The sequence below is a fragment of the Styela clava genome, chromosome 6 (assembly GCF_964204865.1).
Source record: "Styela clava chromosome 6, kaStyClav1.hap1.2, whole genome shotgun sequence".
NCBI lineage: Eukaryota > Metazoa > Chordata > Ascidiacea > Stolidobranchia > Styelidae > Styela > Styela clava.
Genome location: NC_135255.1, coordinates 11,509,856 through 11,523,602, shown reverse-complemented (window position 1 = coordinate 11,523,602; position 13,747 = coordinate 11,509,856). Strand labels below are relative to the sequence as shown.

Genomic DNA, 13,747 nt, shown 5'->3' with positions numbered 1-13,747 from the left:
GTCAATGATTCTGAAACTTGCCACTGAAGAGGTCAATGCTATTTAGAATTACCTTCCCGGTCACAAAATTAGTAAATCATAACCGTGGTTACATGTGGACCGAGCAGTGGCGATGCGTTTTATAATCGGCACATACTTGATCAACCATGATCTTCTTGACAGTATCTGATTAGGTTAGTAGGCCTAAACACTCGATATGGGATAGGTCATTTTGTGTAAACAGACAAAATGGATGATTCTTTGATGATGATAGCAATATCCGAACAGAGTGGAGTGGAGCGAGAAAATAATTATAATTTACAATTGCTCAAGTGTGTGGAAAAGGGAAATGATGTAATAATGGGCATTTATATTACGTAATGGGTGTGTAGTGAGATTTTCATAAGAACAAGAGGGCAGCAATCAAATATATAAGCACGAAGGTCGATGGGCTAACATGACCACCGTACAGTCATCAAGATTCTAACCAAATCCTAAATAATTTTACCGAATGTCATATGGGAATGTGCCCATGAATTGTAAAAAACAGAAAAATGTAAAAAAACGATCCCGTAAGTCACAGAAATATTTTTGAAACATAAGAAAATACTCTACTAGCAACTTCTCACATCTTAAGGTGCCATCTATTTTAAATTGATTGGTCTACAAATTGTGGAGAATAGCGATTTTTCATGCCACAACAACAACAATATCAACGACACCATTTTATATCGATTCACAAATGTTGAAACATACCAAAGAATATTGTAAATTTTATCATAACAAAGTCCACCACTGGAAACCCATATGAAGATCGATTTTTTTTACTTTATTTATTTCAACTCGTTTAATCGAGATTCGTGATCGTGTCTCACGAATAGGAATGCTACTTTTAGTCATTGTTTCTTTCAACCATGTTCAAATATAAACATAATGGTGATCGATCTAATTAAGATATTCATGAGGTGCCGATAGAATATGGACAGCGACAGTGTTTTACGCTTTACGCCTGATGCGCCCCCAAAACTTAACAAAATTGTGTTTTTTATATGAATAAATATTCTACATATTGTAATTATCATAACTGTTTCATTGTTTCAAATGCTGTGTATATGAATCAATAAATTCATTCGACCTCTTTATGTCGTATGCACATTCTGTTACGTATGTCTGCCTATATTGTTACGTAACAAGGATGATAGTTCACTACTTGATGCAATTTTGCTAGCTACAGTTTCTTTATATGCTGAGCCGAGTTTAGCGAACATGAGTGATTTTTTAGTATTTGAAAGAAAATTCCGGCAGACATGAAGAAGAAGATTGCCTTTATTCTTCAGTTTAGGCCTACATGTTTACAAACTTCAAAAAGCATAAAGTGCACATTGACGATTACAAAATTGAGTTTTATTTGAAGGCAGCCATTTTTTTTTTCGGGCAAGTGCGCCGCGAGTTTTTTCTCTGATAATTTGGTGGCGCACGAACAAAATGTTGGGAATCGCTGGCTTAGTTTATTATTATTATTCCTTTTTACACGGCTGTTCATTAAAAGCCACTCATTCCTAAAAAGCTGCTATTTTGTAATTTTACTCCTAATTTTATTACATTCAGGTTGGGCATGGACTTTAACACTAGATTCTTAACCTGCTTATGCGTTGCCAACAAACTATCTAACGATCTGACCATTAGGCCGTCACAAAATTCCGCTCATAAAATCACAAATGGAATTCAGAACGCCAAATCTTAACTGTAGTTACTTTGATTAGGTTCAAATAATTCATTCTTGAAATTTTTCTTAAAACAACTGACTCTTCATTCCAAAGAAGCCATATCGATCCAAGTGGTCTCAAATTCAGAGATTATCCGGATTATTTACAACTCAACAACAATCGTCATTTTAAGCGGTCGCTAATAAATCTTTGCACAAACCATCACATTTGAACGTATTTATGAATGCCAGTTTCCATCTATGGCCAATTCTACGCCTTAGATAAACAGATTTTTAACTGAGAAAGACTTGAAGTGACATCTTGTTTACCTTGAGCATCTTAAGGAGTTTTTCACCTCATAATGCCACCTACTATACTCGGTTCATCTACAAGCCACGCTTGGTAACGCTTATTAAAATTTTTGTCGAAATTTTCAATATGGTCAAATACTCCTTTAGGTTAATTAAGCTTGATGACTAAAATTTATAATTAAGGCATAAGTTTTAAACACTGATCGTCATGCACTATTGTGCAGTGTTTCTTAACTTTGATTGGTCATAATTTCCAACAAAGTTTTGGAGAGGCCCCACGACACTAACTAACCAACATGTAGTCTTAGCATAGTGACGTTTTTTACAACTTCTCTAAAATCGAACCTTCTGTCACATGGTTCAGTTCAGAGGAGGGATTGCAGATTACAATTGGGATAAACAGCCATAATCAACAGCCATGCAAATAATCCAAACGTATTAGTTAATATGTTGGCTTAATTCTTGATGAAAATTTTGAGCCTACAATCCTGTGGCCTTTAGGTATATTAGTTTTTGAAACATAATCTTACATAATAATAGTTCAATTCTTTAATTAAGGATGATTTTTTATTTTTAACATCAAACCCTAATATATATTCTAAGAAGTATTTCTCGCTATATTGAAATGAGCCTTGAAGGATTTTGAAATACCTTTTAACCCAAAAATAGTTGATATTTTTTATAGAACGTGAATGACGTTTGTTGTCCGTAATCTACCAGTACTGCGAAAAAACTAACATATTTATTCAACATTATTCATACGAATAAGCTACTTTAAACGATTCCAAAGTAAAACTTGGAAGTGAAATTATGTTTTGTATACATTTAACAAGCCTGTTTTCACAGTAATAATGGAATGCGGGAAAACTGAATAAACATCATAATTAGATCCTTTGAACGCTGTGTTTATCCTAAACAACAAATTCTGAAAACGCCGCAATTTTGTAAATAATTATATCAATCTATCCATTTTAGAAATAGCATACCATATTTGTATATACCGGTATATTTGAACCAATTTTCTGTAATTTTTTGGCGATTATTTGCATTATTGGCTAACAAAATAGGAAAAGACAATTTTTCAAATAAAATAAATTAATTGTGGTCAGGGCCATAAAATCCGATAAAACCTCCGATCGACTCCGGATTGCAGTGAAAACACACTAAACTACGACGTTTTGCCGGGGTGGTTGTTCGGATTTTTCTAGCTTTATTTTCAGTTTTTGGCAGAATGACAATACAGCAAATTATTCTATTCGATGTCCACTGTTGGTAAAATACTATTTTCATAATTATTCCAATTACCAATTCAAATCAAAGTACCATCATTTTATTTCTTTATGCATAATATGAAATGCATTGAAATAAAGCATTTTGTGTGGTGAATTCAACATTTCTCAAGCAAAGTTGTCAGGATACATTTCAGGACTCTCACAATACATCCGGAATATTGAACAACAAAATTTAAACAAATTCTGTAGGAAGGCCAGGCCAGAAAATGGCATATCGAAACAGCATATAGTCACTATAGTGACTATATGCTGTTTCGATATGCCATTTTCTGGCCTGGCCTTCCTACAGAATTTCTAGTCTACGCGGTCTACAACTATCCCTATACACTATTATAATAACACTATAATAAGTTCACAAGTTAGCATTCGACATAATTTATATCTTTCATATCTTTGAATATGTATTAAAGGAAATAAATTTTTATCATGGTTGTCCAACTATGAGCACATTTTAGATTTTTTCACGAATCCGCATCCCGGAAATGTTTATTATATAGATGTTAACATATGATTGACAGACCGTCGGATGTGTGTTTGAGTATACGGAAACGATGGTAGATTTATCGTATCAAAAATGCAAAATACTAAAAACCTCAGAAAAAATACAATACGTAGATATCAGATAATGTAACATAATAAACAATTTGATCAAGATCAAATGTAATTCTCCGTGAATTGGCGCCTTCATATTATAATTACCAAATTGCCGCTGGCATTTTGTGTGATTTCATTGTTTTTCTACGCAATATTTAACACTCTTTACGTGTTAAGGGAATGTATATAAAGCTAACTATTGAGGGATATATCATTTTTTGAGCAACACTTCAATACCACAGATAAAATAAACAATAAATTCCAGTAGAAAATTAGTAACGTTTGAGTTTTTGTTGAAAAAACAAGCGACCCAAGAAAATTTTCAGCCGACCCAATTTTGGGTCGCGACCCAAACGGTGTTTCCCAAATTATTGTTACATCAAGCTTATGGCCCAAATCATCAGCAAAAAAGAAAGAGGTACGAGTCATGAGCGTTAAATGTCAGTGCGTCACTCACCCAGCAGAATTCTACTCATATTGTCAGTAGAACGAAAAACTCAAACCAAATCTTTTGTACAGTGACCTGTTGCGGCACAAACAATAAAACTTCTTCCAGAGTATTTACAGTACAGTACTGATATTACACTATCAAAAATAATCATGAAAATGAGTAACAATTCAAACAGCTGAAGTTAGTTAAACGCGAACTTATATTTTCTAAAGAGGATTATTATTTTCCAATCACACATGTCAGAAGTTTAACCCACAAAAAGAGCAAGAGTTAAATTACAATCAAACGCAGTTAAAAGTTTTTGCTATTTTTAACAACCAAGATAAAGAAATAATGCACCAGAAAATGCGGGAGGTAGAGTTTACGGTATTCGCTTACCGCAATATTGTTGACTAAACACTATGTCCATCCGTCCCAAGATAGTGACTTACTTTGACTAATTTATTTCTTCCATATTTTATTTCCTAAAATACTATATTTTAGATTGATATAACTCTGCTGAGATTTTAATGAATACACTATATATAACATACGCAAAACTTATTCAAAAATCTAAATTAGACTTTACTTTATATACTGTCCGGTATTAGAAAGGACAAAAGGGGTTGACTAAAGATCGACAAAACGTGTCACTAAAATATGTTCAAAGGATCAAATTTCCTTCGAAAATTGAAAATATAAACTTTCCCAGGATAATCAACGGAAACGCATCGGTCCAAATACTTCTTTATTCTCAGCATCTTTTCAACAAAGAATCAGTCTCAAGAACTGAGCTAGGTTTCACTGACGGTTATGACACGAAACTAATAATTTCACATCTGTACTAAGACTCAAACAATCTCATTCCAAACAATCGAATGCGGGATATATCAAAAGAAAAAAAATATAGCATCCTTTTAGATATCAGAGACTACTTATTAAATATGGAGCGACGACGTAAAGCACCTTATAATGGGTTTGTGATTTTCCCTTTCTTATTCATACATATTTGTGGCGCGTGTTGTACGACAATAATTATGTATGGTTCCAGTATCAGTTAGAATTTTAGTAGTCTACCGTAACTTTGGCCAGAAGAGCGGTCTTCTTCACTTCTGAGTGACTACGCCTGGCTTTGCTTCGAGTAGAAATAATGCGTTATTTTTAATTATTACTAGATTTCAAATACACTGCTGTAAAAATGAATAATTTAATGGAATTTACTAGGAATAAATGGGATTCGAAGTCAACATATTATTGGCAGATGTAACACTTGTCAAATATGGGTTGACATATGCTACCGGTACTCAGACCTGAACTCACAAGTAAATTGGACGGAATCACCGAGGCTAAGTACTATCAAGAATGTGTTTCAACTTTGCTATTATGTGTACATATTGTCATTACTTGTAAGTAGAGAATTAATTTCATTACATAAGTGTAAAAGTGAAGTTTTGACACATTTGAATTGTCACCTTGCATTGATGTTACGGTGATGGACACGACAAGATCTCGGAAGTCTATGAACACTCAGTAACGGGATTTTTTTGTATGAACGATTCGATGATTACAGAATCACGGCCATTGGGACCACCGTTTGGTATTTCACTCAAATACTTGCTAACCTACGACCCCCTTTATACATTGTCTGCTAAATTTACATTTTGTCGGTTTAAAATGTTTATATCTATACAACGGCATACCACAGATGTATGAATACTTTTGTGCACCAACGACCATGCGGACAATAAAGTAGTCTGGAATCCGCCATTGTCTGATTGTCCCAAATAAGCTTTTTTTAAATGTGACAAAATGGAATGAACTCAGCCGTTAGCCGGTTTGACCGTAAAGTTATACCGTAAACACTGCATGTACTAGGCTAGACAAATAGTAGCAGATCCGTTAGTCAATTAATGGAACATTGTATTTTGTGAGGCCACAGGCAACACAGGGTGACCGTACATTTGAACCCACGTACATTTTAATTCATGTGTATATCTGCTGGTTCAATCTATATGCGGGTGCTAAAACCCATGGGTTAGGGTTAGTATGGGTTCAAATATCCGCAAAACAAATTTCTCCATGGGCTCAATAGTATGCAGGTGCAATTGTCGTGGGTTCGAATGTACGTGGGTTAAAATGTACGGGAACTGAAATTCGAGTTACTAGCAAACACTAACACAATAGAAGATGCTTGTACTTACTTGTACCAGTAAGCATATTGCATTAATATTCACTAGGCATGAATATTCTAACATATATCAAATAATTATGATTATTTTAATAGGTTCCATTACATTTGAACCCGTAATTTGAACCCACGACAATTGCATCTGCATACTATTGCACCTATAAAAATTTGCACCATACGACCCATACTAACCCATCGATTTTATCACCCGCATATAGATTGAACCCGCGGATATACGGGTGCAAATGTACGTGGGTACAAATGTGCTGTCATCTTTTAACTTAAATAGAGTGCATTATATCTCACACTTTACAGAGGATTAAATTTGGCGATTGGGACTATATCTTCATTTCTATTCCTAATTTTCTGTACATAGCACACATATATATTATGCTTATTAGCGGAAATGCTATCCTAAAACGGCCCAACCAGGATAACCATATATATAGATTCAGTAATTTTGCTTCCAGAGTAAAATGTAGGCCATTTTAGACTGTTTTGAATCGTATTCTTTAATGCGGAGGTGTGCAACCTGCGGGCCACAAGGAAAAAATGTGAGTCTCACGGAGGAGTGCCAGTTTTAAATGACGTGGGGTCCGCGAAACGAGTTTTTAATTTATTTTAATGTGATACGTGCGAGGAATTTCAATCCCTTTGCGAACAACGAAGATCAAGAACCAAAATTTTTGTGCCTGCAACTACTAGAATGCCTATGTTTGATAAAGGTGTGACCCGCGGCTCCGCCCAGTTATATGTATCTGGCCTTCTTGTATAAAAGATTGCACACCCTGCGTTAATGCAATGTAGCAAAAGACACATAATAATAAATAATAAACGAATTAGCATGGTTCTGGTTTCAAAAACTGGGATATTCTGTAATTTCGCTCCAGACAAGGTTCTAGGCAGGCAGTCAGAATTCCATTTACAAACATTTTTCAAATTGGAAAAAATAAATAAAAATATAGATATATAATTAAATCATCTGTTATCATAGTGTAATATTTTTCATTCTTTCATCATTGATACTTTCAAGAATATAAGAAATTGCTTCTAATAGAATACACAGTTTATCATAAACACGATTTACCATTGTACCAATCGTGTTTAAAATTTTTGGAAACGTTTAAATTTGAAAAGATTTTAGTGACTACCTGTTTGTCCTTGTTGTTGACAATGTCTCGGAACCGTCCTGCGGTTTCCGTCAGTTACAATCACTGCTCGGAATGTCACCTGAATAATAATAAGAAGTGGTGGAATTGATGATGTGGAAAAACTATACACACTACCGATTCAAATATGACTACAACATACTATAACAAAAATGCAGTAACATTAGTGAAAAAACATAGTATGTAGACTAGTTTGTAAATTACAATAATTTATTGAGATAAGTTTGAAACAGTGAGATACACATCACATCAGTTGCCCAAACATGAAACACCCGAAAATCAATGTAGTTACTAAAAATTATATTAAATTTATTGGTATTTCTTTACAGTATATGCTCATTTCTCAAAAACATAAATACTTGGAATACCTACTTACTCCAATTTCAGTAATAAAATATATAGTTTTCAACAAATATATAAAATAATTTGGAACAGGGTATTGAAAAGTCAGTGATAGGTTGAAGAATTGAACTTTTTCATCGAACATTAACAAATAGAAATGCTTTTCTTCTTTCTATCGTTAAAAAAACGTTACGGAAAGGTTATAAAATTTGAATTGGTATATAAATAATTCTGCTTTGTTTTTAATGTTACGTGACATGAAAAGGTTGTTATAATTAGCACTCGCAATCGCTCTCTGAAAACAATCGGAAACAGGCACTTGAACACGACTTTTAAATTACAACGTTCAAAAGACTCTCACGATAGGTAAAGAAACAAAACGCAAAAATTTTACCGTGGCTAATTTTAGAGTGAAAAATACAGATCAGAATACGATTTATCTATCTTGACAAAGTCTGATTCAAAACTTAAAATCTAGAATTGTTACGAGTTATTTATGGCTCATATTATGACATAAATTTATCCCGGTAGTGAATATTAGAAAACATACTTGACTGGCGTTAGTTAGTTGATTCAAACTCGATTGTCAAGTTTGCGGTAAAAATTGTATTTGTCTGGTAACAATGAGTAGTACGTGAAAGTGATTTAAATTGAACTACAGAATAGAACGAACAATAGAGATAGTTTATTTACTCTGAAGTGGTCACAGCATACAGCTGCTAACGAGAAAAGCGTGTCCGGAAGACATCTTCCCCACTCGAGTAGAGACGCCAGACTTTCTCAAGTCGAGTCTCAGAGTCTTTCAAGTGACGATGACACTTTTCGACAATTGTTTCATCACAATTGCCCTATGTATATATTTTGAAGTGTTGATTGTGATCATGACATAATTTATATTTCTAATTATAAGTGGTCAATTCATGTTGAACTTGGATTCAAGCCTGTATAAATTATCATCAATAAAGACAGCACTTCAGCTTTAAGATAAGGAGTCTTAACAGGAATTAACGACTTCATCAATCTTGACAATAGAAATATTTATAGCAGCCGTTTACAATTTTTTTCGAAAGAGTGCTCGATTTCGTTCGTTTTTGTTGGAGGCGATCCAATATAACGTATTTCCACCAAAAAACACGCTGAAACGATAAAAAACCTTCAGAAACCACCACAATACACCCTAAAATATGCAAAAATCACCATAAACATGATAAAACGTACAAAAACCGTTTAAAACCACCAAAAAACATGCTTTAATGAGTAGGAAGGGCTAAGGGTACTTGAATATTGAAAAAACAGTATATTTTGCGCATATTTGTCAATGTACATCTTTTGTATGGGAGCCCAAACACCAACCCTGATTCCACTGAGTGCTCAATAGCTCTCACTGCAAGACAGGGTCGGCTGTGGGTTTCCGTGGCAAGTCTATAGTTGTGATATAAATATAAAAAGGTCATAAAATATAAAAATAAAAATATTTTTAATTACAACATATTAATTTTCAGTTATTATCCTTGGGTCTACCCAGCCCTGTGAAATCCGTTCGGTATAAGGTCCCGCAGTAGTTAGGGCTGGCACCGATGTAATAGGTCATGTAAAAGTCGATTGTGGATTTTTTTTATTAAAATTCCATGTTATTACAATTTGTTCAAGACATGTCACAAAAAAAAATTCAGAGTTTGGTGCTATATTCTGTATTGTATATCGTAATGAACTTTCTTATATGATAATACCAAAAAACCTATTTACTATTTATTTTGCTCTTTACTAACGAACCTCGCCATCTGTAAATCAAATAAAATTAATATTATTTGGAATGAATGATGATTTTTGATGAAACTATTTCGTCTGAATTAAAATTGAATGGCATATACCGTCTGAAAAAAAAAATGCAAATATTTTTTGTACTATAACTAATGTTCATGTGTGTGTACAAGTGTGGAGAAATTGAGAAAGGCTAAACTGGACAATAAAATATGTTTTTGAGTTGCATTGCTGAAGTATTTCGAAAAAATAGGTGAAATTGTCGTACAGACATATATTGACGTCACTGAAGCAATATTAGTGACGTATATGTCGTGGTATTATGTGATAAGTGCACGGGAAAGCAATAGTTTTTGTGAAACTGAATGATTTTAAAACCAACGTGTGGTCATATCTTCGGCGCGCACACGATCGTGATTATTTCAGCAAAAGCGGTTTGGATATGTAGTATTAAATCACATACCTTTACTGGTAGTCTACTGTGTCGTCGATGTTGGAGGAGTCTGTAAACGCTGTAAAATGATGATGGATGAGAAATATTGGCCCTTAATTGCACTGTTGGTCGAGTCGAACAATTCACCCAATAGTTGATTGTGTTCGCATTGAAGTCAATGTTGACCGCAAGTCTGCAAAACGATTGAACTTACTTAAAATGTCAATTTATATTGTTTCAAAATTGTAAAAAAGAGACAATAATTTGGTATAATTCATTGTAAAAATTATAAAATATGTTTTGTTTACATAGTATCCGATAACCACCATAAGCGATTGGAAATAACGACCTAATAACATTCCAGCCATACATGCTTATGAACTGGAAACAATTATTTGTTTGTTAATTATAGGGAAAGAAGGTGTAAATTATATTAGTCAATGGCAGTTAAAGCATGTTTAACAAATATAGTATATATGTACGTTACAAGCTTGACAAATATGTTGAATTGATAGTACAAAGTCCCTCACTAGTTTTTTTTCTGAACGATAGAAAAGCAATACAGTTTGGTACCGACGTGGTCGTCTAGGGATTCCATAACTATAAAATTCTTACAGGGTATCGATTTGGTTTAGATCTTAATTAGTGCAGTGAAGCCACAGCCACCGAATTGAAGTCATGCCACACGTAGTCAGAACCACCTTGTTCTGTAAGCAATTATGTCATCATCAAATCAAGTGTATCTCTGTCTACAAATACTTGTACGGAGAGCGAATCTGCGTGTTATGCGGATATTGTGGTATTTAATATTGTAATATTTAGGCATGTCTTGTACGCCTTAATTTTGCTTATGCCACAATATTTCTTCGTATTTTCCGCGTATGCTTGTTGGAGAAACGCTTTTTCACGTCGGGTGATGTTTCGCATTTTTTCCCTATCGTATACGGGCTTAGAAAGACATCAGTCATTAAAGGGGGCAACTTACGTACGCCCGCAAAGCGCAAGAAAACGGAGAACTGTCCTTTTTCTTATTCCTAATGTATTTATTTAATATCCAAAGCAGAAAAATTGCATCAAAGTCGGGAAGTGTCATCGTTTTATCCACGGTAAATATTAATTAGCATTCTACCTGTTATTGGTGAGATGTAAATAAAAATTGAAAACAAGCAGGCGCCTAGAATTCGGATTCCGCAACCGCTCCTTTGCGATCAGTTACAAACCTTTACGTATAATTCCACCACACTTCAAAGATTAAAGTCATATAAGATATATTTTAAGATAAATGTAATGGATTATATTTGCTCTGCATTAAAAGGAATTAAAAGTTTGATTGGTAAACTGAGACGTAGCACTATTTTATACTAATAGGAAAGAATTTCAATCCGTCATATTGAGCTTCACAGCAATGCAGTCTCGTCATCGTTCAATCGGAAAAAAAAGATTTGATCAAAATAAAAATAATTTTAGGTTGTGATACTTTTATGTTATATCAACCATTTTATTCTTTATGCACACACAACAGCGAAGTGTTCTTCATAGATAAAAAAGATATATGAGAGTTTTGGTTAATATCAAGAATCGTCTCTTTATAGAGTATTTATAGAGTTTCATGAATTCAGTGATAAAGACAGTATTAGATGTTCATTACCGTAAAGCATTTCTCTCATTCGACTACTCTCTAAGCCAGTATGACTCAACTAGGAAACACTGGCGAGTAATGCCCGACAATAATTCTGGGTGTGTACAGTAACATTGGGGCATTTTACTGGACATCGATGACTTTGCTCAACGGCCTTTTTTTTTTAATTATCTTGCACGAAACAAATTATCATAAAAAATCTCCGCCCGCAAAAAACTCCGCACGTGACGTCATAATACAAAGCTAATTTTTTCTCTTGATACACCACTACATCTATTTGTGGAGATTATGTCGTCGTTCAAATGTAATCTATCATCAGTGCGGGGTTGAAATACCGCCAGAATTTGGCATAACTCCAACATGACAAATCATTCAAACACAACGTATCGCATTTAATAGTAGATGTAGTAAATATATTGAGTAATAAATGGCAAATATTGAACAATAAAACCGACAACCGACCAGCAGAACCACATCACGATGTATGAATATAAATATGATGTATCATTGTTAAATACACATTGTCGCGCCGTCCTATTCGCAATATTTACATGGATTATTTTGATAGAGATTTTTCTATGCCACTTAATTTGAAAAGTTTACACAAATGATAATTATCATTTATGTAAACCGATAAAATAAAATTATAATTTGCAAATATACTGCTAAAATTGCTTGTATATATAAATGGATAAGTGTATAAGATAAGTAAATTTTCTCAAAGAACTGACTTTCAATGAACCTAGATGCAAGCCTAACTTTTTTCTTAGATTGCATTAATTCTTGTGCATTTAACACAGTACGTTTGCATGAACTCAATGATAAAAACGACATTATATTGATAGCTTAATTTTATTTTATTCAGTTCATAATCATTTTCGAAATTTTGTTCAAATTTAAACCCATTTTATATTAAAATTTTTGGATGATTCTAAAATATATCAAGGTCTCCATTGAACCCGTATTGCAAATTTAGAGATATTTCTGTTTCAATATTGCAAGAATGCAGCATTTTTCTTTAGTTTCTCTTTGAATAAATTCTTTCCTTACGATAATATTAACTTATTGATTGGTGTAGTGCACTTTTTTGACTGTACGTGTTAAACCAAATTAACCCCCAGATATTGCGCGCAGGCGATAATTATTTAAACGTTTATTTACGGTATAGATACCTCTCTAACTATGACGGAAGAAACAAAACATCTAAATGGACTTCCTTGGAAATATTTCATCTTTACCCACAGTACAGTTTGATCGAACTTTGTATCACCGTGTATCTCTATATGGCAACGCTGTCAAGGTACAATCTGTGCAGTCTGTACAATCGGTGTCTGCACACGATTTGATTGTTCAACCTATTGTGTAACCAAATACAACCTTACATTTGACAAATGGACTAAGTGGCAGTTTTGTTTTCTTGACTCAAGGTTCTGGTAATAAAATGTGAATTTACAACTTAATCGTTACAACAAACAAATTACGGCAGTAAACAATCTGTCCATTTTGAGCACTGCAATACGTTTCAACACTTATGTAGTATTTATAAAATACAGGTATTCAAGCCATCGACCATTAATTGTGGTTGATCGGGTAGTACTTACTTTTGCCATTCGCCTTTCCGGAAGTCATCGGAAAACCGAATTTGTATTTGCTTTTTGCGGTCCCATGCAAAATTTCTATATTCCAATCGTAGTATGTAGGAAGTAGCGCGCGTGTGGGCGTACAATCCGAACCATGATTGCTGATCAGACGTAACGTTTGGTGATTTCACTTGGCTACCGGTGGAGAAAATTGGCTGACCATTCAATGACCGTCCAGCAATAATGTATCTGAATTAAAAACGTAGATCTTAATACAATGTAAAATATGTATAATTTGAGAGTATTTCACGTTCCTTTTTAGT

At 33.9% G+C, this 13,747-nt stretch overlaps 1 protein-coding gene across 2 annotated transcripts in view; it reads right to left on the bottom strand.

Moving 5' to 3' along the window:
* Nucleotides 1–13,747, bottom strand: part of LOC120330683 (uncharacterized) — a 53,944-nt gene that overhangs the window by 38,697 nt on the left and 1,500 nt on the right. For both annotated transcript variants that reach the window (XM_039397567.2, XM_039397568.2), the window contains exons 3-5: nucleotides 13,446–13,673; nucleotides 10,236–10,398; nucleotides 7,652–7,730 (exon numbers count right to left, since the gene is read on the bottom strand). In XM_039397567.2, the coding sequence (XP_039253501.2) occupies nucleotides 7,652–7,730; nucleotides 10,236–10,398; nucleotides 13,446–13,673 (470 nt within the window). The remainder of the gene's footprint in view (nucleotides 1–7,651; nucleotides 7,731–10,235; nucleotides 10,399–13,445; nucleotides 13,674–13,747) is intronic.